Source organism: Chiloscyllium punctatum, chromosome 10 (genome assembly GCF_047496795.1).
Source record: "Chiloscyllium punctatum isolate Juve2018m chromosome 10, sChiPun1.3, whole genome shotgun sequence".
NCBI classification, from domain to species: Eukaryota; Metazoa; Chordata; class Chondrichthyes; order Orectolobiformes; family Hemiscylliidae; genus Chiloscyllium; species Chiloscyllium punctatum.
In genome coordinates, this window is record NC_092748.1 from 116,291,414 (window position 1) to 116,316,892 (window position 25,479).

General features: G+C 48.0%; 1 protein-coding gene across 1 annotated transcript in view; it reads right to left on the reverse strand.

Annotated features, from left to right (window-relative positions):
• The window catches only part of LOC140482478 (carboxy-terminal domain RNA polymerase II polypeptide A small phosphatase 1-like), a 39,548-nt gene extending 14,305 nt beyond the window's left edge, over nt 1-25,243 (reverse strand). The window contains exons 1-4 of the mRNA XM_072580010.1: nt 24,652-25,243; nt 8,699-8,856; nt 3,708-3,812; nt 666-722 (exon numbers count right to left, since the gene is read on the reverse strand). Coding sequence (XP_072436111.1) covers nt 666-722; nt 3,708-3,812; nt 8,699-8,856; nt 24,652-24,718 — 387 coding nt within the window. The 5' untranslated portion in view covers nt 24,719-25,243. The remainder of the gene's footprint in view (nt 1-665; nt 723-3,707; nt 3,813-8,698; nt 8,857-24,651) is intronic.
• Between the last annotated feature and the right edge of the window lie 236 nt (nt 25,244-25,479).

Sequence of the window (25,479 nt, forward strand, 5' to 3'; positions counted from 1 at the left end):
GAGAAGTTTTTCAGCTTTGCCCCTGGCTAGAATTTGTTCTCCAGATCTCATCAGCATTGAGGAGTGAGCTGAGGACACAGGCTTGGTAAACTGGTGATCTCAGTCAGCTTGCTGTTATTCCACACTCAACTTGTACTGAACAGCTGCAGTGTTTGAAATGCTCGAATTGATTTCAGGATCAAGCAGATTATTGATGATCACGGAGCTTAGATGTGTGAAGCTATCAAGAAACCCCACCATCATATTGTCAATGCAGAGAGATAGTGACATGGCAACACCCTGGACAGTGACATGTGTCTGCCTGATGCTGATGTCAAACAGGTGAGGGGGTGGGGGGCAGGTGATATAACATATTGGGATCATGTACAATGGGGTGGGTTTGATCCATTGGGATCATGTACAGTGGGGTTCTGTGCAGTGGAATATTAGCTAACAAGGTTTCTTTAATGATAATTTGAGAGTTTCACAGTCACTGAATCAACACCAGCTGGTCGCTCCTGCAGTGGTATTTGAAACTAATGCCCATCACTCTGCCCAGGCTTGGGCTGGCGATGCCAATAGCCATGACTGACCCATTACTGTCGCCAGTCCAGTTGCCCACCTCTGCCAGGAGCAATCGCCCTTCCTGCCGATTCTCCCATTCGGTAAAGTTTTTTGACTCTCACCTGATGCACGTTGCCATCAATCTCCACGGGAATGATGAAGTCTGCATTGCTCACCGGCTGTTGGGAGGGAAGGCAGCATTGAATCAGGAGTCTGTGTTCAACCCTTACTCTCCCCTCACACCAGATTGCCCTTCATTCCACCATCCCAACACCACCACCCACCTGCCCCCACACACCACAGCCCTTGGGTCCATCTAGTCATTGGTCACACTCCTGCCTGACTCAGACCTTGCGATGAGGTCATTGAAACTTTGGACTTATACGCTAGCCTATTCGATAAGCTCATGGCTGCTGTGACTGTGGTCTCAACTCCCAAATCTGCAACCACCCCACGCTCTCCACTCCTTTCTGTATCAGATACCTAACAGAGCTGTGAATACATTCACTGACGCAGCCTCCACTTATCACTGGGGAAGGAAATTCCACATTCCCGAGAGGAAAAAAATCTCTCCTCATTTCTGTCTGAAAACAAAGACCTCCTTCTTAAACGGTGCTCCTTGGCTCTAGCCTCCCACACAAAGAGGAAGCAGCCTCCCAGACCGCACTCCGTCAAGCTGCCTCATGTTTCAATACATCACCTCACATTCTTCAAACCTCCAATGGATCTAATACCCTCAAACCTCTCTTCATAAAATAAGCCCTGAATGTGTTGAGTGAATCTTCTCTCCTCTGCTTCTAATACTGTTGTATCTCTTTCCAAATAAGACCTTTCCAAACTGCACAAAGTGCTCCAGAATTGACCTGCTCATAGAGCTGGAATAAAACACCCTTATTTTTATTTTCCATTTGCCTTGCAACAAATATTTCACTCACCTTCCTAAGCACTTGCTGTATCTGCAGACTAATGTTTTGTGTTTCACGCACCAGGACACCCAGATCCCTCTGCACTGCCAAGCTCTGCAATCTCCAATCCTGCCTCAGGTCCCACAAGCCCAATGATTCAGGCTGCTCCTTCCAGGGCCATGCCAAGGGAGTGTTGCGCTTCCAACAATGTCAACTTTCAGATGACAAGCTCAGCTGAGCCCTAGGTAGGTCTTATTCAATGTACATTATTTGGTCTGGTCATTATTTCAAAGAGCAGGGCATTTCTCCCTTGTGATCTGACCAACATTTATCTTTAACCCATGTCAGTAAATGAACAGACCAGCTGCTCTTTGATACTTGAGGAAGATTGCGGTGTACAAATCAGCTGTGACATTAATATCTGGTCAATCACAACGTGGAGCTCAGTAAATGTCTTTATTTGCTTAAAAAGAGACAGACGGTCCCTGTTAATTATACACAGGTATTGCAGAGGGACCTCGATTATCTGAAGGACATGGGCAGGTGATCGAATGCCAGATAACATAGGTTAAGCAAGCATCGGGGCCTTGCAATCTTGCCGAATAATCCAGAATTCGGATAATTGAATGCCGGATAATCGAGGTTCCTCTGTACTCATTTCTGGGCGCCCTCTTGTGGTGCAGTGGTTTGGTGTCTATCTCTGAGCCAGAGGCCTGGGTTCAAGTCTGGCCTGCTCCAGAGGGATGTAATACCTTCTGTAAACAGGGGCAAGATTAGAAAAATAGGTTAAATTTTTAAAAATGATGATTAATATTGAGTGTGAAATGAGCTGCAAGACTGAGTAGTTAATAAACTCTGTCCAAAAGGAAGGTGCCTTGGTTTTCGATCTCACTGACTGTTTTGGATTCAAATAAATGTGCTGTGTTTCCCAAATTTAAATGTCAAATAAAGTAAAGTCTGTGCATCAGCTTGAGGATCTAAAAAAACAATGCTACGGTAATGTTAGCGTATTCTATTGGTTTTGGGGAAGGGGGCTGTTGCAAGGATTGGCCTGGGTGGTCCACTCCAGGGATTAGAGACGGATTTTATTGAGTAAAATGGAGGTGGAGACACACTGTGCCCTTCTCTTCAACAGCTTGTTCATAAAAATATGGGAAACTGTTCAACTAGGTGGGAGGGGATGGGATGAGATCAAACTTCCACTAATACATAAAACGAGAAGCAGTAATCCCATATTCACAGCATCTATCGACTCTCTGGGACCCTGCAGTCCAAATTCAGGGAAAAAGCAGCCATGACTCCCATTCAGCAGAAGGACAGATTCTTCCCCCCCCCCCACCCCGCTCACTGAGCTACACTGGCCCTCACTTTAAGGAGGGGCGAGAGGAGGCTTTGTGGAAGGAATTCCAGAGGCTGGGGACCAGGAAGCTGAAGTTGTGGATGCCAATGGTGGAATGATGGGAGTCGGGAGATGGGCAAGAGACCTGAACTCGAGGGGTTACAACTGCTCAACCTGAACTAAGGGTTGGGAGATGGTGATAAAATGAGTCACTCCGTTCCCACCATCACCCCATACCAACCCACTTCACCCTCACTACCTCTCCGCATCAACCCATTTCACGCTCACCAGCACCAAAAAACCAGGATAGAATGGGGGGCAGGGGTACTGTAACTAATATTTTATAACTGCCTCCCAACTCCTAGTTTGTAGGATAGGACAGGATTGTTATCGTCGCAGCGTCTCCAGGAATGACCAAGTGACCCAAAAGGTTTCTGAGACTCAATCATGAAATGGTCAGGAAACCTGGCTGACCAGAGGGGGAGCTCTCGAGCAATTACAGTGATCAAACCCAACTCACTCAGACGTGGCCCAAGGCAGAGGATGATAGCGTTGTAGTAATATCACTGGGTTAGTAACCCAGAGGCCTGGGCTAATGCTTAAAGGATGTGGGTTCAAACCCCACCATAGCTGCTGGTGAAATTTAAATTCAATGGTCTGTATTGAGCCAGCAATGCATTGAGGTGAAGGGCAATTAGGGATAGGCAACACAAATTTCATTGGGAGAGAGACTGGGGTCCATTGCTGTAGAGTCTCGTGTGGCTGGGAGGTCACCCTTCACTCACCAGATGCTTTCTTCATCCAACCAGAGGGCCAGATCCCAAACTGGAACAAGGAGTCAGTGTGCTGGGGAGGACGGTGTGGACGGCAGAAACAAATAAAACGTGACAAAATGTGGAGAAAGTAAATGATTAACACACCTTAAACGAGCTGTGAACTAAAGTCTCATCGAGGTCAATGACAACACATTTCTTCCCACTGTCCTGAACCTTGACTTCAGGGAGGAGGTGGTGGTCAACAGCAGTCTGTGTGTTTGTTAAAAAAAACCAGTAAGAACAGATAGGCACAAACCCAGCAGAGGTACACATGATAAAGGATGCAATATTATCATGAGTAAAACCAAACCTATGTGTATACCACACAAGAAGAATCCAGCCCTCAACCAGAGACAGCAAACCCAGAATGGTCCTCTTCAGTTTGGGAAATCAAGCATCTTGAAAAATCCCTCCATAGACTTACCATCCAATCTCCTCCAGCTCAATCACCCTCCACTTTCCAGCATCCCTCAGTTTTAATGGAAAACAACAAATGCTGGAGGTCACAGCAGGTCAGGTAGCATCTGTCTGACCCACTAGGATCTCCACCAGCAGTATAGATTCCTGCATCTGCAGTAAGTTGCTCCTCAGTTTTAATACAGGTTTACAAATGTGACACCTGGACTTCAGGGGTTAGGTTACAATTGGAGGTTATACAAATGAGGCCTGTTTGATCTACAATTTAGAAGGTTAAGGGGTGGTCTGATCAACGTCTTCAAGATATTAACAGGGAAAACCATGGTAAAGGGAGATAATCTGCTTCTACTGGTTGGGGATTCTAGACCTAGGGGCATAGTCTAAGAATGAGGGCCAGAGCATTCAGGAGAGATGTTAGGAAGCACTTTGACTGGCACTAGGTGAGAGGGGTTTGGAACTATCTCCAACAAATGGCAGTGGATGCTGGATCAGTTGTTAATTTTAAATCGGAGATTGATAATTTTTATTAAGCCAAGGTGTTAAGGGATATGGGCCAAAGGCAGGTAAATGGAGTTAGATCACAGACCAGCCCTGATCTCATTAAGTGGCTGGAGGGGCTGAATGGCCTCCTCCTGATCCTATGTTCTTATAATTGCTCCTCTGGGATTCTGACCTTAAAGGTCTCTGCCTCTCTCTCCTCGACAAAGTTTTATGTTGTAAACAATCTCCTTGCTCAAAGTTTGGGTCAGCAGCCCATTATTTGGTTCAGTATTAATGACTTTGCATGAGATCTCTGGCATTGGGTCACTACAGTAAACGTACCACATGGGTGCAAGCGGTTTACAATGGAGAACGGCCCAAACTGGATGCCGATTTTCCAAGGGGTCCTTAGCTTTCTCTCCCTCGTGTGTTTATCCAACAGCCTCTGAAATGCATGCCAGTTATTCACCTCCACCATGCCCTGGGGATGCAAGGTCCCACAGTCTCACAGCTGGGTGAGTAAACAACTTTCTCAGGAGAAAGCAGAGACTCTCTCAGATTGACGCCCGAGAATTCCTGGTCTTTCCCAAAGTTGGAAAATCTCCATTGCCGTCCTCTCAAGTCAGCACAAGCTGAAGAAGAGATATACTCAACTCGGAATGTTAACTCTGTTTTTCTCTCTCTCCCCACAGATGCTGCCAGATTCTAAAGAGTTCTGTCAGGACACCCTTTATCCAGCTTTGACGGGGTTGCTTTGTTTTTGGGTCACTGCGAAGTATTTGAATTTGTAACCTTTCAGTTCTAAAGCCATCACTTTGCGAGATGCCCTTTGCTTCCTCTTAACAGCCAAGGCATTACTCCGAAAGCACTCCCTCCAGACTCTGCATCTAACTCGAAGCCGAGGGACCAGAATACTCTCTGTTCTTCCTAAACTGAAAAACAATCAGCAAAAAAAAAGGACATTTTTCTAATGGTGCGGTGTAGGAAAAGGCCAGGAGGGATCACTGCTTGTGAAATTCAACCTCTTTCTAAATAAAACAAAACAAGAGGGGCTAAAGGGGAAGGTTTGAGGAGGGTTTTTAAATGTTTCCTACTCAGCTTTCTGATTATCGCTGCTGTCAATCAGTGCCCCCGCTTCCCCTGCACTCCCCTCAACCACCCTTCCCCCGAGGTTGCCCCCCCACCCCCACCCCCCTAGCAGTCCTACATTCTTCACATTCCATTCGCCTTGCTATTTTGTTTTCGAACAAGGAGCTGGACACCACTGATTGACAATGTAGCGGCACTGCCACCTTCTGGTAGAGGAAAGAACAACAGGTCTGAGTGAGGTTGGGGCAGAAGACTGGGAGATCCTGTAGCCTGCTAGATTCATGATATGGAGATGCCAGTGTTGGACTGGGTGTACACAAGTTAAAAAATCACACAATACCAGGTTATATCCAACTGTTTAATTGGAAGTACTAGCTTTCGGAGCGCCGCTCCTTCATCAGGTGATTGTCAACCACCTGATGAAGGAGCATCGCTCCAAAAGCTAGTGCTTCTAATTAAACCTGTTGGACTATAACCCAGTGTTGTGTGATTTTTAACCTGGTAGATTCAGGCAGCTCACTGCAGCTGAAGCTTCCTGTTCCCAACTTGCTGCTTGAATGAGGTTCCTCCCATGTTCACCCATGATCTGTGGGGGACAGGAACAGGAGGGGAGGCCATTCAGCCCCACTAAACTCTCTTGGATTAGCTACAATTCATTAGAATGGGTCACACATTCCCCCAGTTTCTTATGTTTGTACACACCCGATGTACACAAGTGGAAAGACGTGTGTTCGTGGGATGTTCAGTGGAGTCTGCTCCTGTCCATGGGCAGCGAGTTCACACACCGATGGGAGATACCTATCCATCAGGAACAGAAGCCCTGTTCTTTGAGCTTTGAGAATCAAACACTCAGTGTGGTGGGCATGGACATGTTTATAACTGTTCCCATGGTCCACGTTGGCATGTTACCATCCTGTGCAGGATATCAGTGGACAGTAGATACACAATACTCCCCAGGTCCTTTATATGCAGGCAGAATGGATTAGTTTAATTTGGCATCGTGTTCGGCACAACATTGTGGGCTGAAGGGCCTATTCCTGTGCTGTACTATTCTATGTTCCATGTTCCCCTATCATAGTCTCCACACTAGCCCATCCCCATCACCCTGGTGCCTTCACATTTCCCCAGCCCAGACACCAAGACATTACGGCTGACTCAATCTGGATTACTGAGTTACACTTCCAATTCTTGGAAGTTTCCAAATATTTCAGGATTGCTGCTGTTTGGATTACATCCTCCCTCTCCCTGTTTGAGCTGTCTATTCAACCAGGATGGGCTCAGCTCTCTAACAGTCTCCTCCTAACCCAGATCCAGGCTAGGGCCAACCTGCCAGCGGTGCCCTCCACAGTAAGCCCTGAGCTCTGTCCTGTTTTAAGATTACGTCTGCTCTCTGATTCAAGGTCTCAGGAACTTTCTGATGGATAATTGGTAACACTTCTGCCTCATTGATGCCCAGAACCTAAATCAAAAAGTCAACATTGCTTAGTACCAGCAACTCAAGCTGGAAATGCCTGCTACACCACAGGCCATTCAGCCCAACGTGCTTGCACTTGCTCTTTGTCAGAGCGCTCCCATTTGTCCCAAACTATTGTAATTACTTTTTTCTCTGGAGGACAATTTATTCAAGTCTCCCATTTGGAAATTCCTGGTCAGTTTGCTTCCTCTGCCCTCCCAGTTTGCCCAACTCAGAGTTAAAGAAAATTTTCCTGGTTTCCTCCTATCTCTGGTTCTTCTGGTGATTTTCTTGAATTGTGTCCCCTCCAGTTACTGCCTTTCATTGTATTTTTAAACCCCCTTGATTTGGGATAGGGGCATGTTGCTGGGAACACTCTGGACCATCTAAAGCTCCTTGTTTCACACGCTGCCTGAGACCAATTGAGTGAATCCACTCTGACTCCCTCACCCCCTGTAACTACAGTCACTGAGACAGGATTTCCTTCCCAGGCCCTCATACTGTCCAATACTTAATCCAGCTGGGAAAAGAGGAGTTGCATTATTGAAAGCTGGGAGTAATCCCCTGATTCCAATTCACTGGGAATGGACACAATCAAAGGGCTAACCAGAAGCGAGAATGTTTACCTGTTTTAAGTTCCTCAGCTTGATACTGTTCATCCTACATCAAACTCAGCGAGGTCATGTCACTGATTAGAGGCATCAGGGAAGGTTGAGGGATTGTTCCAGAAAGACCAATCAGGAAGAACCAGGTGTCATGGTTATAACCTCTCAGTCAGGATAGCCTGGGAACGTTGCCCTTTCCCCAGGGAATAGTGAGCTGTTGGAATATGGGGCTAGGTACAGATTCTCTGACCCTGACTGGGATGGGGTCTCTCAATACTTCCACAGTGACCTCTCGCTCCAGATAATCTCCTGGACTGGGTCTCCGTCACAGTGGGAAGTCAGAGAGGGATTTTCTAGAGCTGTTTTCCCTGGGATTTCTGGCTGTATCAGAGCAGCAATGAGAGCGATCTTCATATCCTGTCCCCACCCCCACAACCTCCCATCCAGCGCTCCCAACGGAATGCCGAACACCACCCCCTCCCACCCTTATCTCCGCTCTCCTCCAACACCTCCCTCCCGACATCCCCCTCTTGTCCCTGACTCACTCCCCCCTCCCCTTATCTCTGCTCCCCTCCAACACCTCCCTGCCTCCCAATATCTCCTGCTCCCTTGTCCCTGACTCACTCCCCTCTCCCATCCTTATCTCCGCTCTCCTCCAACACCTCCCTCCTGACATTCCCCCCCCATGTCCCTGACTCACTCATCCCTCCCATCCTTATCTCTGTTCCCCCCCCCGATTTGCTCTCCCCTCCCTAACTCATTCCTCCTCTCCCCATCCCAGAGTCACTCCCGCCTCTCACCCTCCCTCCCAACTTCCCCCCACCCTCACCCCTCTGTTACTCTCCTACCCATTCCCCTCTCCCACTCGCTCCCCCAACCTCAATCCCTCCACCCACTGCCCTCTCCGTGCCCATCCTCAAGCCCCTGTCCACCTCCAACCCAGTCCCTCAGAGGGTCTGAACTCAGACGTATCTAACTCCACCTCAGGCCTGTAGGGTTGAGTGAGGAGCTGAGTAACCATCTCGCCCAGGCCGGTGCCCCCACCCCCATACCTGGGAGGTGCTGTTCTTGCCGTCAGGCACCTGGGAGGTGTTGTTGTTTCTGTTGCTGAGGGCCTGGTCACCGTCGTCCTCACTGTGAGCCAGACAGCAGAAGATAGTATGGAGGATACTGCGCTGCCGTAGCTTCTTGCTGGAGACGGACAGGCGACCTGAGAGTGCGGAGATAGACCCAGAGTTAGAGCCAGACACCGCGGGACAGATGGGAGCCATTTATTAAACACACCAAGGACACAGATTGTCAGAACATACAGCACCCCTGGTGGTGATCTGCAGCGGCAATGGTCAACTGGTCGAATTTATCGAGAGCGCATCATGTAGAAAATGGCTCAGTCCGTATCCTTAGACTGTGACCACCTGGTTCAGGACTCCTTCAAACAAAACACTGCCCTGAGAGGTCAACATGCAACACATCAGTGACTACACAACAACACTTCACTGATTATAAAGTGCTCATGAGGTGTTAGGTAGGTCAGAAAAGCACTATATAAATACAACTCTTCCCTTTTTAAAAGTCAAAATAGTCCAATGTGAAGGGCTAAACGCTCGGTCACTCCTCCTGCCTGAGGCAGCATCAGCTACACCCAGTGTGTGACACTCCCACCTCCTCTGGTGATGGTGTGAAGTGGGGCTCACATTCCAGGCTGGTACTGAGAGGGCGTGGCACTGTCTCGGGTTGGGGGCTCCGTTTCAGACGAGGTGTTCAAACCATGCCACCGCTGCCTGGAAGATCCCAGAGTGAGGGCGAGCAGGGAAATGCTCTCCCGGGGTCCTGAGGTCAACACCCCCCTCTCAACAAACGGGACCCAGGGAACGGGGTTGTTCGCTCCTGGCTTTGTGGGACCCGATGGGTGCAGACAGACTCCCACACATCAAAACATTGGCAGCAAAACATCCGGGAGGTGCTATAGCAATGAACCTTTGTAGGTCTCCTCCAACACTGACTAATTTAACTCCCTCCCATCCAGTCCCCCTTCTCCTTTACACACTGCAAGGGGCTGGCATTCTGAATCTCCACCACTCCCCCCCACCACACACACACACACACACACACACACACACACACACACACACACACACAAGAACCAGAGAAGTTCTCAAGTTGAGAGAGACCAGTGAATGCAAGTCAACGTTACTGAATCACAAGGTGGGGGGAGACTCCAAGATGTGCAGACCCTTTAGTCTAGTCCACGGTGACAGCCCTCCCCACACAAGTTGCTCACAATGGGGGCGGAGGCGGGGGTGGGGATGGGGGGGGATTGGAGTGTTGGGGTGGGTCACACGCTGGACTGGAAGGTTTATTCCCACCCGGGTCACGATTGCGGTGTCAGCCGGCCTGGAGACACAGTAGACTTTGTGCACATACACCAGTCCGGGTCGTTGATCTCCTGGCCGTGGCCTCGAACATCCACCACCCCCTCCCTCAGCTCCCCTCCCCTCACTCTGCCCACGGCTCGATACAAACCCAGCCAGAGAGATTTAAAGCGGGTGCCGAGGCAGGGAAAGGCATAGGACAGGATGGAACTCCGGGCTGATCCACACACTAAAGAGTGGGGCGGTGGGAAGGGGCCATTACAAAAGGATCCTGTGCATTACAAAGGATGTTTATTGTAAAACAGGAGTGTTAACAGCTTTTTTTAAGACACATCAAGATATAAAATGGTGGTTAAAGTAAAATGTTACACCTTTGGCTCTGCCTGAACTGTATTCCCCCTCAGGCGGCATATCTGACAGATTTTGTCAATATTAAAGTCCATTACAATCATTGAGCAGAACAAGTTGAATACTATAGGAGGTTAGTGAGGCCTCTCCTGGAGTACAGTGCGCTGTTCTGTTACAGGAAGGATATCATTAAAGCTGGAGAGGGTTCAGAAAAGATTCATCAGGGTGTCACTAGGAATGGAGGGTTTGAGATATAAAAATAGACTGGGACTTTTATTTTCACTTGAAGGTAGGAGATTGAGGGGCGACCTTATGGAGGTTTATAAGATCACGATGGGCATCGATAATGTGATTACAGACAGTCTTTTCCCCAGGGTGGTGACCCTCAAAACTAGGGGGCATATTCTGAAGGTGATAGGAGAAATGTTTCAAGGAGGACATATGGGGCAAGTTTTGTTTTTACACAGAGAGTGATTCGTGTGTAGAATGAACTGCCAGAGGAAGTGATGGGTGTGGATACAGTTAATAGACGTTTGGATAAGTCCATGAGCAGGAAAGGTTTTGGTGGGATATGGACTAAAAGCAGGCTAGGGGGGGGGACTAGTTTAGTTTGGGAACACGGTCAGCATGGACTGGGTGGACCGAAGGGTCTGCTTCTGTGATTCAATTGCAAATTCTGTACAATGCAAGTTGAAATATTTTTGTAATTTTTCCTAAATTTTATAAACAAAGTACATTTTCAATAGGTCCAACTTTATGCTCCAGATGTACAGCATAGAGTCCAAAAGCACTGAAGTAACACCAAAGCAGTTAATGGTAGGACCCTGAACAGCATTGATGTACAGAAGGATCTTGGGGTTCAAGTCCATAGCTCCCTGACAGAGGCCATGCAAGTAGACAGGGTGATGGAGGAGGAGTTTGACCTGTAGCCTTTATGGGTCAGGGAATGGAATACAAGAATCAGGATGTCATGTTGCAGCTTCAAAAGATTTTGGTTAGGCCACACTTAGAGTATTGTGTTCAATTCTGGTCACCCCATTACAAGAAGGCTTTGGAGAGGGTGCAGAAGAGGTTTACCAGGATGCTGCCTGGATTAGAGGGTATGAGCGATAAGGGGAGAGGAAAACTCGGGTTGTTTTCTCTGGTGCAAAAACTTGATAGAAATCTAGAAAATTATGAGATACATGGATAGGGCTGATGGTCAGAATTCTTTATCCCAGAGCTGAAACGTCTAAAACTAAGCGGCATAAACTTAAGGTGAGAGGGGGAAAGTTCAAAGGAGATTTGAGGGGAAAGGTTTATTACACAGAGTGGTGGGAGTGTGGAACGCACTGCCAGGGAGTGGTGGGGGGGGCAGATACAACAGGGGGATTTCAGGGGCTTTCAGATAAGCACAGGGATATATAAGGAATGGAGGGATATGGGCCAAGGGCAGGTAGAAGAGATTAGTTTAATTTGGCAATGTGTTCAGCATAAGATGGTGGGCCGAAGGGCCTGTTCCTGTGCTGTGCTGTTCTATGTTCTAAGGTTTTATATTAAAAAACCAGTTAGGTTTTAACTGCCATCAGTTTAGGAAAGTTAGGAGACTTTAGCAAGGAGACAGAGGGAGCTTTATTGGAATGGGACTGGGAAAAGAGACACTGGGATTGTTATAAAGAGAAAGTTAAAGAGAGGGATTTAACTGTCAAGTTCAAAATCATGAAAGCACTTTGATGACATGAGTAAGAAAAGTCTAAGTCCAGGATATATTAGCCTTGGAGGAGGGGGAAGGGAGGGTAGAGAGTACAAGGAGTGGGGAGGGAGAGAAAACAATTCAAGCTGGGTGGGGCTATGCGTTCAGGAACCAGAGGGTCAGAGATTGAAGATAATTGTCAAAAGGACAACAGGAAGCAGAATTCGCACTCATAAAACATAGCGAGTTATTGAAATCTGACTGAAGAGGGCAGCTGAAACAGATTCAATAATAATCAAAAGAAGGTTTTGAAAAGGAGACATTTACAGGAATTTGAGGAAAGGGGACGGAGAAACGATGGAACTGATTGGATCGTTTGCTCAAAGAGCCAACACAGCACAATAGACTGAATGGCCTCCAGCTCTGCTATCTAATCCTCACAAGTGCCCATTGTGTGGAACTCCTTGCTTATTGCTGGCAATGGTACAAGCCTCATTAGTGCAGTTAAACTGGCCACATGGGGGGCAGCGGGCATGGGGTCAAACTCCAAGGCAGTAAATACTGTGATTCACCAATGCCCAGATAACCCAACCTCAAACCGAATGGGCACGGCATCGTCAGAGCTACCATGTTGTAACAGAGGGGTTACACAACCTGCCAGAGAGAGTGGGGCACATCTCACTATCTCCCTGCACAGGAAACCACTGCCTGCGCCTGTTAATGGTTAGCAACCGCTCCCCGCCCCCCCAACTCGGCTCATTCGGAGGGCCCCGTGCTTCCTGCAGCAGGCAGGCTTATCACTGTGAGAAACCGACACTGGGACTCACTCTGCCGACCTCACTCTACACCGCACATGCTCACTAATGCCTGCTGTGGCTCTGTGGCTGTGCCCATGTTCCTGACCAGATAAACGGTACACAGTTGAGGGGGGGGGGGGGGGGGGCTTGGATTTCACCAGAAATACTACTCCAAATTACCCTATGCAAGCAGCATTTATATAGCACCTCTAATAAACAGAAAACAGGAGGCGCTGGAAAGGATGGCAAAAAAAAATAATTTGGTTAAAGGCATCAGTTCAAATCAGACTCTCAAAAGGAGAGCGGGTGAGCACGAGATGGAGGGGAGTGCGGGCGAACGAGGGGGTGGTGTCCATGTGGGATCGATAATTCTTGGGTTTGGGGTGTGAATGGAAATGGTGTGCATGAGGTCAGAATGAGGGGTGTACAGAGACACCAGAGACTGGGAGGGCTGAAGGGGGAGGTTACAGGCTAAAGGTTACAGAGAGAATTTAAAAATGGAGACCGTGGCAGAATTGGGAGTGAGCTCGGGGATGATGGGTGAACAGGGCTGTGTGCACAGCAGGATATGGTCAGTAATGTCCTGGAAAAGCTGGAGAACATGGTGGAGACAGGGGCCATCACAGCATTTAAAAACTATTAACATGAGCAGTGTTCAGGGCCTGTGCTCTTGTGGCACTGTCCTTACCTCTAGACCAGGAGACCTCAGTTCAAAGCCTACCATCCCCAGTAGGTGTGTAACAGCATCTCTGGACAAGTGGATTAGAAAACACCTACAAGGTTATGGGCTAAAAGTGGGATTCGAGTAGATAGCTGTCTGACAACCCAGGACAGATATGATGGGCTGAATGGCCTCTTCCCATGCTGTAAAACCTGGAGTCAATGGAGGCTACAGTGTAGTGCTCTGGTGAGGACACGACTGTCTGGGGGAGACAGCTCTCCACACAGGCCCCTGCATCACCGAGGTTCGGGGCCCCTCATCCCTACCAGGGCTCCTCAGTTACAGCAGGATAGGCAGGGGACAGAGGTGGGGTACAATAAAGGTTGAGCCATGATGTCGCACAGGAAGGGGCTCCCTGTAAAATACAGAGACATCCAGAAGCCCAGCACTCAATCATTAATGTTTCCTCACCCAGCCCTGCTTTAAGACAGAAAAAAAAAGAAACTTGTATTTATAAGGCCCAAATGAAGTATATTTTTTATGTTTCAAACAGTAACATCCTTCACAGAAGCAACATCAGAGCAAGCAGGTAATCTGCTTTGAGGGGTCTCAGTTCAGGGATTTAACACTGACCACAACTCAGGAGCAGGACGTGGCCATTCAGCCCCTCAGAGTCGAGATTAGAGTAGTGCTGGAAAAGCACAGCATCCAAGGAACAGGAAAATCGACTTTTCGGGCAAAAACCCTGTGCTTTTCCAGCACCACTCTAATCTAGACTCTGATTTCCAGCACCTGCAGTCCTCACTTTTGCCCATTCAGCCCCTCAGACTTGCTCCACCACTGAGCAAGATCATAGCCCTCTTATTACACTATCCAATCCGTACTCTGCACTAACCCCCACCTCCGCCCCTTTGTTTAACTCAGATCCAACTCGGCGTGAAAAATTCCCAAAGACTCTGAATCCACTGCCTCTCAGGAAGGGAGCTCTAAAGATTTATAATGCTCAAAGAATAACATTTGCCTCAACTCTCTCTTAAATGGGAAACCCCTTGTTTTCACTTGTTCTAGAGTCTCCCACGAGGGACAACATCATCTCCACATCTGCCCCTCCCTCCCTCTCACCCACTCCCAGTCACATCCCCTCAATGTGTAACATGTTTCAATCAGCTTGCCTTTTATTGTTTTAAACTCCAGAGATTATGAACCTAACCTTTAACCACACAGCATCAACTTTGGCTTCACCAGTTTCACCTCCCCTACCTCCCACTACCTCATCCCAGATCCACCCCTCCTACTCAGCCCTGCCTTCTTGACCTGCCCATATTCCTTCCCACCTGTCCAGGCCACCCTCCCCTCCCCTGTCACCATCACCCTCCACCTGCATTTACCTATCGCCTTTCCAGCTACCTTGCCCCCATGCCCACCTCCCATTTATCTCTCAGCCCCCTTCCCCCACCCCCTAATTTCTGATGAAGGGCTTATGCCCAAACGTCGATTCTGCTGCTCCTCGGATGCTGCCTGACCAGCTGTACTTTTCCAGCTCCATGAACCTAACCTGGTCTCACCAATCTGCTCATGCCAGGTTTCAGCCCAGTAAAATGTAAAGTCACCACAGTCCCAGAGAATTGTAGGATTGCTGTCTGTGGGTGTGAGGTGACTGGTGGGGAGTTTAACCTCAAGCTGTGGGGGGGGGGGGGGGGGGGGGGGGGGGGGGAAGGTGGGAAGAGATTCAGAAAGAGTGCGCTTCATGGTAACCTCAGCCAGTGCGGAAATCCAAAGTAGACAAACAGGAGGCTGGAAGCACACAGCAAGCCAGGCAGCATCCGGAGGGGGAGAAGTGAACGTTTTGGGTGTAACCCCCTTCTTCAGGCATGGGGGTGGGGTAGGGAGAGCTACAGATACGGGGCGGTGGGGGGAGTAGCAGAATGGTGAGGTAGGGATAGGTGAACACAGGTTGGTTGATGGGAGGGATCAATCTGGTTGGAGGCAGGAAGGAAGGGTCAGTCAGAGGAATGGGAGGGAGGCAGAGAGGCTGGAACAGGAGTCGCGGGATGGGAAAGGTGGTAATTTGAAATTGGAGAACTCAACGTCGAGTCCTCCGGGCAGCCGAGGCAGAAGACAAAGTGTTGTTCCTCCAATTTGCGGTCTGATTCACTGCGGCCATGGAAGAGGCGGAGGATGAACATGTCGGAAAGAGAGTGGGAAGGGGAATTGAAATGGGCGGCGACTGGGAGGTCAGGCTGAGATGCTCAGTGAGACAGACACCAGGTCTATGTTTGGTCTCACCGATATAGAGAAAGGATTTGAACCCACGCTGTTGGCATCACTGTGCTTCACAAACCAGATGTCCAGCCAACTGAGCTAACCAGCCTCCCCCAAATCTGCTTTGGACTGCCCTTTAATGCACTGACAGTCTATCATGGCCACAAGATGGCCAGTGCTGTCCACAGTACTCCAGACATGGTCTCAGCAGTGCCCGATGTAACTGACACATAAACCTGAATTCAATGCCCCTCGCGGTCAATAACAACATTCTACCTGCTTTCCCCTCATTATTTACTAAACAGCACAGGACAAACATCTTGATTATTCTTCAAAACCAGTAGCCACAGGACTGTTTATGCCTCCATGAGAAGGCCAGACCTTGGGTTGACATCTCAAAGACAGCATCTCCAGTTCTGGTATCTCTCTGTCTGAATCAGTGTCACTTTGTGTTGGGTGATACTGCTGTATATGCGCCGCGGGGTGTTCCGCTGCTTTGTACAAGTTGTTGTTGTTGCTAGATTTGGCCTCAGTGCCATTGGATCAGTTACAAATCTGGTGGAACGAGGGAGTGGGTGAGTGGGCTCGGGATGTTGCAGTCACTGACTCGAGCTCCTGGTCCCCATCCACCCTTCCTGGTGGATAACTGTGAAATGTGAGAGTTGGGGAGAAGTCTGCAGAATGATCAGTCACACGACAGCACAATCAAACAAGTAGCTACGGTGCAAGGCAAGCAGATTGAACAGTAACTTTAAGCAACACCCTCAATATCCCCCTCATCAAACACTCCCAGAATAGGAACAGCACGGGGTTAGATACAGAGTAAAACTCCCTTTACACTGTCCCCCGTCAAACACTCCCAGGACAGGGACAGCACTGGGTTAGACACACAGTAAGGGTCCCTCTACATATGACTGCAAGAGATGGGAACAGAAGAAGTCTATTCGGCCCATCGAGTCTGCTCCACCATTTGATTGTAGCAGATATGTTTATCAACTCTCTTCTCCTGCCTTGTCCCTATAACCTTACTAATGAAGAATCTCTCTCTGTCTTAAGTTCACTCAATGTCACTGGGGGCTGTGGAGACCAAGTCAATCAGTTCCACAGATTCCCCACCCTCTGGCTCAAGAAATCCCTCCTCATCTCAGTTCTAAAGGGTCGTCCCTTCACTCTGAGGCTGTGCCCCTTGGGTCCTAGTCCCTCCTCCTACGGAAACATTTTCCCACAGCCACTCTATCCAGGCCTCTCAGTATTCTGTAAGTTTCAATCAGACCTCCCTCATCCTTCTAAACTCCATCGAGTATAGACCCAGAGTCCTCAACCACTCCTCATATGACAAGCCCTTCATCCCCGGGATCATTCTAGTAAACCTCCTCTGGGTCCCCCTCCAAGGCCAGCACAGTCTTCCTTAGTTACAGGGAACAAAACTACTAACAATATTCCAAAATCAATCTGACCTGAGCCTTATACAGCCTCAGCAGTACATTTCAGCTCTTGTATTCCAGCCCTTTTGAACCGAATGCTAACATTGCATTTGCCTTCCGAAATACTAACTGAATCTTGAACTAGGATTCACAAGTCCATTTGTACTTCAGATTTCCAAAGTCTTTCCTTACCTAGGCAATAATCTACACATCTATTCTTTCTATTCAAAAGTGCAAAACCTTTCAATTTCCCACATTGTATTCCATCGGCCTCTTCTTTGCCCACTCTCCTAACTCGCCCAAGTCATAGACTCCTACAGATGTACAGCGCAGAAACAGACCTTTCGCTCCAACCCGTCCATGCCGACCAGATATGCCAACTCTATCTCGTCCCATCTGCCAGCAACCAGCCCATATCCCTCCAAACCCTTCCTATTCATATACCCATCCAGATGCCTCTTAAATGATGTAATTGTACCAGCCTCCACCACTTCCTCTGGCAGCCCATTCCACACACCCACCACCCTCTGCGTGAAATTGTTGCCCCTTAGGTCTCTCTTATACCTTTCCCCTTTCACCCTAAACCTATGCCCTCTAGTTCTGGACTCTCCCATCCCAGGGAAAAGACCTTGTCTATTTATCCTATCCATGCCCCTCATAATTTTGTAAACCTCTATAAGGTCACCCCTCAGCCTCTGTCACTCCAGGAAAAGCAGCCCCAGCCTGTTCAGCCTCTCCCTGCAGCTCAAATCCTCCAACCCTGACAACAACGTTTTGCAGCCTCCCCACTTCCTCAACATTACCTGTCCCTACACCTATCCTTGTGTCATCAGCACTGTCCCCATCAAACACTCCCAGGACATGGACAGCACAGGATTAGATACAAAACAAAACTCCTCCTCTTTTACACCATAATCCCGTAAGAAATAGGAACAGCAGCGGGCCATTCATCCCCCATTCAACAGGATCATGGCTGATCTGATATTCCTCATATTCACGTTAATCTTTCCCCCTAAACTCCCCAATTGATCAAGAATCTCTCCAACTTAATCATACACTCTGGTTAGTTGTAGGTTAGATTAGTAGTTAGTGGAGTTTTGCTTTTTTTTCTCTCGGTATTTTTCTTTCGTTAAATTTTGGTTATTATTTATTTAAGATTTAATTGTATACCAATGTTTATACTTGGGTTATTTTTTATTCTGTAAACTTGTAAAAATGTTAAATTTTCAATAAAAATATCTATTAAAAAAAAATCTCTCCATCTCAGTCCTAAATATAAGCAAGGACTCTGCCCCACAGCTCTCTGTGGCAATGAATTCCAAAGACTCCCAAACCCTCAGGAGAAGTGATTCCTCCTCATCTCCATCTCAAATTGGTGTCACTGTATTCTGAGAGAGCGCCCTCTGGTCCTGGACTCTCCCATGAGGAGAACCATCCTCTCAGCATTGGATTCTTAAGGGGCTTGACAGGGTCAATGAGATCACCTCTCATTTCTCTGAACTCCAGCGAGTACAGTCCCAAACTTTGCTCATGAGACAAAGCCTTCTTTGAGCTGCCTCAAATATAATGTCTTTCCTTAAATAAGAGACCAAGCCTGCTCCCAGTGCTCATGATGTGGTCTGCCCAGCACCTTGTACAGCTGCACTAAGACTTCCCTACTCTTAAACTCCAACTCAGCATGGCGACTCAGTGGTTGGCACTGCTGCCTCACAACACCAGGGACTGGAGTTCAATTCCACCCTCAAGTGACTGTCTGTGTGGAGTTTGCATATTCACCCAGTGTCTGAGCAAGGTTTCCTCCAGGTGCTCTGGTCTCCTCCCACAGTCCAAAGATGTGCAGGTTAACTGGATTGGCCATACTAAATTGCTCATGGTGTCCAGGCTGGGTGGAAATGCAGGGTTACATGAATAGGGTAGGGGCATGAGTCTGAGTGGGATGCTATTCAGAGGGTCGGTGTGGACCTGGGCTGATGGTTCCCACACTGTACAGATTCTATTCTAGCCACTCTTGAGAGAAGGGCCAACATTCCATGACCCTTCCTGATTACCTGCTGCACGTGTGCGCTCACTTTCTGTGTTTCTTGCACAAGACCCCAAACTCCCTTTGTGATGCAGCTTTCTGCAGTTTCTCTCCATTTAAATAATATTGTTCTTTTGTTCTCCCTTCTAAAATGAGCAACTTCACATTTTCCCACATTATACGCCATTTGCTCAGTTACTTAACCTATTAATATTTCTCTGTAAACTGTCTGTATCCGTCTCTCAGCCTGCCTTTGGTCTATTTTTGTGTCTTCTGCAAATTTGGCTCCGTTACATTCACTTCCTTCCTCCAAGTCATTTATATATATTGTAAACAGTGGCAGTCCCAGCACTGATCCCTGTGGAACCCTACTGGTCACGGGTCACCAACCTGAAAAGAACCCCCCAGCCCCACTCTTTGTTTTCTGCCCATTAGCCAATTTTAAAACGAAAACACTGTCTCCATGAAATGTTCTCAGCACAGGTACAGCACAAGGTTAGATAGAGTAAAGCTCCCTCTATATAACAAACTACAAACACTCTCACAGATATGGGAGAAGAAATGTTAATTGGGTAAAAAAAAACAAGTGTTAACAACACACCGTCATATTCATCTCCCGTGTCCAAACTGTTATCATTTCATCTGCATAGAATAAGCCATACAGGGCCAGGGCTGCTACAAAGAGGCATTATCTGAAAGTTGTTTTCTCTTACTCAATATGTAATGCCCATCCATAAGGGTGAAAAGGAGAGGAAGATGGTGAACAGACCGCAGAGACCAGTTTGTCTCCATCAGTAACAAATTTCCCACAGAGCCCTTGCAAAGACACACAGAACCAGCAAATCTCCCTGACACTCCGTAAAAGAATCGTACACTTGCAACTTCTGCTTTGGATGTTTACACAGAAACACACACCATGTTACATTGATCAGTGCAGAATGATGAAATGGTAATGGCGGTTATGTGATGTGTTCCCTCTCACAGCATCAGTTGGGGGAAAAGCACAATTTGCAGGACATCGCAAGATCAGCAAAACAACACTGAGACTACACACAGCATCATTCTCAATCTGACCAATCCATACCGGGCTCTGGAGGAAGCACATGGATTCAATAAACTTTGGGGTACAGTAATGGTGGGGATAAGTCTGTCCCTGTATAACCCTGTGATACAGTAATAGTGGGAATAAGTCTGTCCCTGTATAACCCTGTGGCATACAGTACTGGTAACGACAGATCATAGAGTCATACAGTATGGAAACTGACTCTTCAGTTCACTCATCTGTGCTGACCAGACATTCCAAGCTGACCAAGTCCCATTTGCCAGCATTTGCAACATATCTGTCTAAACTCTCCCTATTCATGTACCCATTCAGACGCATTGTAAATGTTGTAATTGTACCAGCCTCTACCACTTCCTCTGGAAGCTCATCCCACATGCGCAGCACTCTCTATGCGAAAATGTTACCCCTCGGGAAACATTAAAATCTTTCTCCTCTCACCTTAAACTTACGTACTCTAGTTTTGGACTCCCCGACCCAAGGGCAAAGACCTTGGTCATTCACCCGATCTAAGTCCCTTATAATTTTATAATCCCCTGCAAGGAGTCCAATGCTCCAGGGGCTAAAAGCCCTAGCCTATAACTCATAGACTCTAGTGCCAGCAACATCACTGTAAATCCTCCCTGCATCCTTTCCAGTTGAACAACATCCTTCATACAGCAGGAAAACCAGAACTGTACACAGTATTCCAAAGGCAGCCTTCCCATGAAAATATTCCACAGGAAAGTTCTGGTACACCATCCCTGTCTATTGGATGGTTCACTGTTGACTGATCCTGCATTATCAATATTTTCCTCTCCTGTTTGAGCTCTGCCAGGATAGCAGCACAGCTATTGTTCTAAAACTGTGTAACCCTGGGATACAGTACTGGTGGGGACAGGTCTGTCCCTGTATAACACTGGGTACAGTACTGATGGGGACAGGTCTGTCAGTGCATAACACTGGGATACAGTCCTGGTGAGGACAGGTCTGTCCCTGTATAACACTGGGGTACAGTCCTGGTGAGGACAGGTCTGTCCCTGTATAACACTGGGGTACAGTCCTGGTGGGGACAGGTCTGTCAATGGGAATGAGACTTAAACTTCTTCACTATGCTGTAACGTCATCAGTTGACAATATTTCCCAACAATTGGCAATTATCACTAACTGGCCTGTAAGTGCATTGCTCTCCAGTGAGCTGTCTCTTCAATCCCGGTGTGCTACCAGGATTGGTTCATTAAAATGTACAGACAATACAATGCCCTATGGTTACAGTTCCTTGTAATAACAGTGGAAGCAAATAGTCTCAGATCTTAGTGGACCCAGATTAGCACCTTCTAATTGCCCTATTGTGCAGTTGTGACATGACAGACTACCCAGTAACTGTATACCACTGGGGTACAGTACTAGTGGGGACAGGTCTGTCACTGTATAACACTGGGGTACTGTACTGGTGGGGACAGGTCTGTCATTTTGTAACACTGGGGTACAGTACTGGTGGGGACAGGTCTGTCACTGTATAACACTGGGGTACAGTGCTGGTGGGGATAGGTCTGTCACTGTATAACGCTGGGGTACAGTACTAGTGGGGACAGGTCTGTCACTGTATTACAATGGGATATTGTCCCCACCGGTACTGTCTGTCACTGTATAACACTGGGGTACAGTACTGGTGGGGACAGGTCTATCCCCGTGAGACACTGGGGTACAGTCCTGGTGGGGACAGGTCTATCCCTGCATAACAATGGGATACAGTACTGGTGGGGACAGGTCTGTCACTGTATAACACTGGGGTACAGTCCAGGTGGGGACAGGTCTGTCACTGTATAACACTGGGGTACAGTGTTCAGCCAAATTTTACCATCGTCTTCTACCCATTTGGCCAAAGCTGCCTCAGCCTCAGCCCAATCAGCTGCCAAGGCAGCCTTCTGGGGGGTGGCAGGGTGCGGTGGGAAGAAGGGTACAGCAGATCGATAGGAATGAAATTCTTTCCTGTCGGTCTCCCTCAAAGCCAATCAGCATCCTGACTTGGAAATATGTCATCACCATTCCTTCAGTGTCACTGGGTCAGAATCTTGAATTCCCTCCCTAAGGGACACTGCGAGTGAACCTACAGCGCACAGTCAGCAACAGTTCAAGAAGGCTCCAAGGCAACTGATTCTGGTCTAACCAATGATACCCCTCACCCCATGAATGGTCAAGATCGAGGAGATTCACAGTTGCTCTCCATCATGACTCCCTAATGCTCCAGGAAACCTCTTCACCAAGTCACTCCAGAATAATTGACCATGTAGGGAAACCCAGTTCAGAACAACTTCACCTCCAGCTGTGGAGAGGAGGATATTGGCGGGACAAGGGCTGTCAGACAGTGATCAGACCTGCTTCACTGTTCTCCCTCTGGCTGGAGACACTGTGACCAGCACTCACTCCTGAATGCTGCTGCATACCTCCCTGCACTGCATTTACACTTCAGTGTAGAAACCCCATCCCAAAGCACTGCAGCAGGAAATAGGTGAACAGCCAAAAGAGAGGGTATTCTGAGGATGTCATCTGAAAGATACTTCTATCAGAAGTTAAAGGAAGCTTGACTTCAGAATAGTTGGAGCACAAATTAGCCATTCGGCCCTTCAAACCAGCTCCACCATTCTATACCACCTCAACACAATCATCCTGCCCTATTCCCATCGTCTTTAATGTGACCAATATCTTGAAATCTACAAATCTTGATTCTACTTAGTACAGTACTTGGTTCCACAGAGAATTCCAAAGATTCACTATTCCTTGAGTGATGAGCTTCTTCCACAGTTCATTCCTAACTGGGCTGTCCTTATCCTGAGACTGAGCCGCAGCCTGAGGAAATATCCTTTCTGCATTTTCCCCTTCCAGAATTTTGTAAGTTTCTATGGGAATCACCCTTCATTCCCCTAAACTCTGTCCACTTCAATCAATTTCTGCTCAGTACAACCAGGGCATCAGTCTGGTGATTCCCTGCTCAACTCTCTCAATAGGAAACAGGCTCTTCCTTAGGCTAGGGAACTTACTTATCTGTTACACATACCACAGGACCTCCCAAAGTGCTGTGCAGTCAATGAAACACTTTGCATGAAATGTAGGAAACAAGAGTGATCAATTTGCGCACAGCAACCTCCCACAAGCAACAAGGTGACAATGATTGAATAACTTGGTTGAGGGATGAATATTTGTGCAGGACATGGGAGAAATTCCGTATTTTTCTCTGGAATAGTGGGCTCAGAATCTTCTCTGACCATCCCTCCGTTTAGCACTTCACCTGACAGTGCAGCACTCCCTCAGTACTGACACTGGGTGGGCAGTATGTGGGTACGGACTGTCACTCCGATTAAACACGAAGCCAGCCAGCACTGTGAAAGATGTGGTAGTTCAAAGTAAGATTGCACTCGACAGTTTTTTTTTACAAAAACAGTTCAGATAATGCCGAAGGAACAGACTTGATGCTCAATACCAAGTGATGGTGATCAGCAAGTCACGACGAGCAGAGCACTGCTGACCAGAGGACCCTGTGTGTACCTCAGACTGGGCAGAGGGCAGATTTGACAACCTCCATGCTCCCTGTACGAACACTGCCAGCCCCTCACAACCATTCACATCACTGCAGAGCCCTCCCCTTCACCAGCTGCCCAGGGGCAGTGCCCACGACCTAGGCGTAAGGGCACAAGTACAGACACGAGGCTGCAAACAGAAGAGACCAGGCAAGCGGGCAGATGTGCCTTTTGGAAAGAGGAGCAGTTTCTGGCGGGGAGGCGGGCCCTGAATTCTGTAGCGGTGCCGAGGCTCCCCCCTTCCCCCAGCAGCAGCGGACTCAAAAACACTGACACACCCACCAAGCAAGTTCCACTCAACACAAACATCCGCTCTCCCTTCAACGGGGGGGGGGGGGGGGCGAGAAAGAGAGGCGTACACACACAAAAACAACACAATCCTACCTGATCAACCTCACCCAGATCGACACTATTCCAAATGTTGACATTTAAAAATAAACAAGGCTCCCGGGGGCCGGAGGCTATCTACCTCTCCTGCCCGGAGTGAGGACTGGTTTCACGGGGCGGCGTTTCTCTTTACGGGGGGGGGCGAGAAAGAGGGGAGGGAGAACAGACAGGATGAACAACATCTTCAACAGACACAGGGCTAGACTTTTTTTTCCCCCTGTTGTTTTTCCACCCCCACCCCCCCAAAAAAGAGCGAAAGAATACTAAACCACATGAAATTACAATTCGGAAAGGAAGAGGAGACTCAAAGTCCGTCAAGAGCTGGCAGGAGAGGGATCGATACAATGTTGCGGTTGAGTTTGTTACAAAGTTTCTGTTTAAACCACAACAATAGGGGAGGAGATACAATGTAACTCACATCGATACAATGTTACAGAATTGTTACCTTTCTCTCGCAGCGGTGTTCTCAGCTCTTCTTTGCTGACTTGTGTGATTATAGACATATTGTCCATCAGTCTTTTTTTTTGCAAATACAAAATCTGATTTTTCTCTCTCTTCTCTCCCCCTTCCCCCCCCCCCTCCTCTCTCTTTTTAAAAAAATGCTTCTATATATTTTTGTTTAAAATGGAGGAGGGGAGGGGGGGAAAGGAAAGAGAGAGGGAGGGGGAGTTCAGGAGCTCAATCTCAACATGGAAACCTTTTCCTCGTCAGTTTCGAAGCACGAAACTAACAAGCATCGTCAGGCTCGGTTTCAAGGCGGCCCGCCGCACAGGGACTCAGCCTGTAACAGGCAGCCGCTTCTCCAAGCGTAAGGCTCGGCTTCTGAAGGCGGCAGAGTGAGTCAGTCCGTCCGTCCTCCCTTCCTTCCTCTCCTCACTACCGCGTCTCTGAGGTTCGCCTTCCCCAAACTCCGTTTTCTTTGCGACTGTGTGTGTTTTAAAAAACAACAACAAAAAAAGTTTCGAACCCTTCAACACACTCTCTTTCCCCCCCCCCCGAGGTTGTTTTGATGGGAGTTGGTGTAGATGCGTGGGGGGGGAGCCTGGAAACAGCAGCGCTGGAGCCCCAGGGTTAGGGACCGTCTCCAAAGCGCATTCGCCTGCTTGAAGCAGCGAATTGTTTTCCCTGACGGTAATCGTAGGAGAGAAGGCAGACCAGTGTTTAGACTTGAGAGAGAGATATACATTTGAAAAAAAAATCATGAAGGCCCACAAAGACCATGTACTCTCTCTCTCTCACACACACACACACACACACAAACACACATTCCACC